This window comes from Austrofundulus limnaeus, unplaced genomic scaffold (assembly GCF_001266775.1).
Source record: "Austrofundulus limnaeus strain Quisiro unplaced genomic scaffold, Austrofundulus_limnaeus-1.0 Scaffold81, whole genome shotgun sequence".
NCBI lineage: Eukaryota > Metazoa > Chordata > Actinopteri > Cyprinodontiformes > Rivulidae > Austrofundulus > Austrofundulus limnaeus.
In genome coordinates, this window is record NW_013952483.1 from 1,433,145 (window position 1) to 1,437,647 (window position 4,503).

The window sequence follows — 4,503 nt, forward strand, 5'->3', positions numbered from 1 at the left end:
CACACACACACACACACACACACTTTTCCTCCCATAATGCAAACTATCCTCGGACAGTAATCTGGACTTCTAGGTGGGAGGAAATCATGGAAGCGTGGTTTCTGTCGGTGGTGGTGCTGCTGGGTCTGCCGCGGCCCCTCGGGGCAGGGACCCCCGCTCACAACAGCACGTATTCGGCAACCGACGGGTATCCGTACTCCGAGGCCACGGCTGAGTTCAGATCAACAGAAAACGGCGCATCTTCATCTTCATCGTCATCCTCCAGCGAGAGTTTGTCCCCATCCCAGAGGAACGTGCTGCTCACGCGCACGGCTGAAACGCGCGCTGCTTCCTCCGGTAAGTCGGTCCAAACTCTTTATTCCGCGTTGTTCGCTCAGAATTACCTCGAGCATCGATTAAATAACAACCCTGAAGCCGCTCCTCGAATAGAACAAGAAAAAAAAAAACTTTTTTTTTAGTTTCTGAGACGTATTCATTCATTAATTGAACTCATTTACATAGAGTGGGGAAAATTCCCACTGCGTTTGAACTAACCCCCAAGACGCCTTCAGTTTCCTTGCTTTGTTCAGACTGAAACTCCCAACTCACTTTATTGTTTTCACTTTTCAAACAAAACAACAATAAATCACATGACAATAGAGATCTGACTGCTCCATTTAATACAAAGTAAATCACGCCTTATCAGACAGGAGTTATCAACAAATAAATTTGTTGTCAAGCTGTGAAAGGTTTTTAAATTTCAGATATAAATAACAGATTCTTATAGAGGTCTACAGTGTGTAGTCAATGATGAGTATATAAAACGGTTCAACAGGTGTATTAAAATGTCTCAAGAAAATCCTGAGATTCCCACTGATGACATCATCTGCAAAGTTGGAGCAGCATCCTCAAATGACCCGAACTGATGCAGAGAATAAGTCATCACCTCTGAAAGACTCAAAAACTGCATTCAGTGTTTCATAATGATTATTGCCTGCACCCAAAAGGCAGAGACAAGATTTTTTTAAATTATTATTATTATTATTATTATTATTATTATTATTATTATTATTYTTATTATTATTATTATTGCCATGTCTATGTTTGTGTCTGTTAGCAAAATATCTCATGAACCACTGGACAGATTTTAATGAAGCTTGCAGGACATCAGGGGTGTCACTAGGTTTTAAGGACAAAGGGGACTTCGCCCCCAGGAGACACACAGTAGGGGTGCAACAATACATGTAACCGTATCAAACAGTGCTGTATCGACCAATACAGATTTAAAAAATTTACTTTATCAACATGTCTTCTGAAGATGCTCTGTGTTAAAGGATCAGTGGATCTGTGTTCGACTACTCCACCTAGGCTGCATTTTTGAGTGCAGGTCCACTGAGAAACTTGCTGTTTCAGGAACATTTAATTAAAAAAACTGTTCTTTTGAGGTTGAACAAATGTTCACAATTAATATAAATAAATTACAAGTTAAAAGGGGCATGGAAATTTCTCTTTTTTGTAGGGATGTCCTGATACAACRTTTTCACTTCCGATACGATACCGATATTACAACTTTGAGAATTGTCTGATACCGATATTGACCGAAACCAATATTGACCCATTACCATAACAGTACAAGTCACACACTTTTACCTATTTTGTAATGTAAAATTTTAGTAAAGTCTTGATCAGGTCAAACAGTGAAAAAGAGTAGAGAGTAGGTATGAGAAAAACTGACCCATTTATTTTTAACCAATGGATCACATACATTTTAAACTGAAGAACATTCTACAATTTAATAAAATAAATTATAATACCCTGAAAAATAAAACAATAAAAACAAAATGGTCTTTTAAAGTATAAAATAACAATTCAAAATCACTTTGGTTATTGTTCTACTACCTGTCAGCCTGGTGCTGCTTTATGGTGGAAAAAACTGAAGGTGGAGACAAAACAAAACCCCACATTATTGTCTGTTCAAAGTTAAGAGTCCACAGCTCCAATTTTACTGACTGTAACTAAAACAACATGATCATTGCACTTAATCTTCACTCAAACAAGTGTGTAAACAGATTAAACATCACTCTAATAACGAGCAAAAAATAAATAGTAAGAATTAGTCAGTTATTTAAATTGATAGCTACCTTTCTTAGTGCTAAATTTCCACTTTCTACAGTCTGAGTATCATGTGGAGATCAGCCTCTCGCTCCTGCAGGGAGCAGTTTTTATCACTGCTCTCGTCATGTCACGCTCATATTCCAAAACAAAAGCTGCGCTCTCCTTTCTTCTGTCCATCAATCCCAGAGCTAATCCACGGGATGTCAAAACTGTAAGTGTGCTGCCCTCGCTTCTGCCAGCTTAGAACCACCGACCAGACCAGAGAGGAGGTTCCGAAACAGCGCGGCTGTGTGCGGTCACTGGACCAAGGCTGAACGAACCGAGCCGAAACGCAAAGCTGCTGCCAGGGTGGAGAGTAGTTGTCGCTCCGGTTTAAAACGTTCACTTTTCTGTTTCCCCTCGGAAAACTTGTGCGTGACAACTTTGCACTTAGCTGCAACTCTGTTTTTGATGAAAATAGAAAGTTCTGCCGACATTCTTGCTAACTTGTTAGCGCTGCATGTTGTTGTGATCACGTGAGCTCTACATGCTGGATCCAAGCGCTGCTGGATAGAAACACTGGAGCCAAGTTACATAGACAGTATATACAGTATATGGTATATACTGTATATATACACATATACTGTATACACTCTATATGAAGAAGTGGAATGGATTGGATAACGACACACCAAAGAGGATCTCTACCTTACACCATAAATTAAAGGGAAACTGACAGATTTTAGTTAATAATGAAATATTAAATGGTTATTTATTCTGACCACATCATATTGAGTATATGTATATAATAAACCAAAATAACTTAGGGGGTCTTTAAAATAGGCCTAGTGACGCCACTGCAGGACATAATCATTGGATGCACATCTACTGCACAACTGATTAAGTTTAGGAATTAATCCTATTCAAAGTGGCTGCCACAGCTAGTTATTATCGTCCAATAGAAAAGTTGATCTCAGTCAGTTTTATAGGTATTGAGCTAAAATTTGATGTGGTAGTAGCTGAGAGTTATTCACAACGCGTACTTTCAGCAAGACACCTTAGTTTTTTTATTTTTCTTTTATTTTCTTTTTTGTTTTCTTTCCTTTTTTAGCAAGACATCTTGAGATCATGCATGATGTTACTTTTAAGGTTTGACCAAAAGGGTCCTAACTCTGTCATTTCTCAAAATAATGAGATCAGAACCTAAAAATGTCATGAAAGGTGTTTGGAAATATGCATGCATCCCTTCAAGGATTACTCATAAACAGTTGCAACTAAAGTGCACATTTTAGAGCAAAAATAATTTGCAGCTCGTACTTTGCTTTGTTGCACCAGACTGAAACGAAGCTTCATTCTGAGCAGTTATGGTACATTAGAAGACATTTCACTGGAATTGTTATTGCAGTATCAACCACCACACGACTGAAAACACCCCTGAATCTCTATGATTCTGGTCCACAGCTGGTAAAGAGAAAACATGATGAGAGCTCATGCTGCTGCTCATGACAGAACAGTTTATGTGCTGACAGCAAAATATTTCTCCTCAGCTGATGTAACCAGCACCTCTGCCAGCGGGAAGGAGAGAGGTTTCGTACACAGGGAAACTGAGCTTTTAGAATGCGTATTGTATTTTTATTAAATGGAAAATTAAATAAAAAGCAGTTCCTGTCACATTAAGCTGCTGCATTTGCATACTAGTAACACAATGTAACAGATACTGGATAAAATTACAGCCAAGAGGCTCTGCCAGATGTGATGGTGCTCAATTTTTATAAAACTGACCAAGTTGCAGCCTTTTTTGTGCATTTTTAGGGTCGTGGCAGCGATAAAAATGTTTTAATAGCGTTCAGAAAAAATAAATAAAAACATCTGAAGGTTTTCCTAGAGTTCAAATGCATGGTCAATACATCATTAAATCTGTGGCTGTAAATAATAGTACTAAAAAATAATATTTTATGTTCTTTGTGTCAGCAGATAAGATTAATGTTTTTTTTTTTTAAGTTTTATCTCTCTGATGTGAGTCTGGCTGGATATTTGAGTTATTTCCACCAACACCCTTCTTGGTTTGACCATTTAAGCGGAGTCCAACTGGGAGCTGTTCCAACAGTTTCATAACACAAACCCCCTCATCATTCTGAGCTCTGCTCAAAGACATGAACGCTGCAAGGAAGGCAAGATTTAAAATAATGAACAAAAACAGCTTTCAGGTCGACTTGCAACAAACCTACAGGCTGAATCAGGCGAGCCGTTGCTTTATATTCTTGACAACAACATGTTGGACACTTGAACTCCTCGTCTGTGAATGCATGAGAGTTAACTTCATTTCTGCAGGATAGCTGATAAGAAACAACAACCGACTACGGGGTGCCGCTTGTAAAGTTACACAGTCAAAAATTACCACCAATATTTTTGTTTTATTTAGCCTTTTAT

General features: G+C 38.4%; 1 protein-coding gene across 1 annotated transcript in view; it reads left to right on the forward strand.

Moving 5' to 3' along the window:
* heg1 (heart development protein with EGF-like domains 1) overlaps positions 1-4,503 on the forward strand; it is a 17,662-nt gene continuing 13,159 nt past the window's right edge. Inside the window, exon 1 of the mRNA XM_014011534.1 lies at positions 1-336. Coding sequence (XP_013866988.1) covers positions 87-336 — 250 coding nt within the window. The 5' untranslated portion in view covers positions 1-86. The remainder of the gene's footprint in view (positions 337-4,503) is intronic.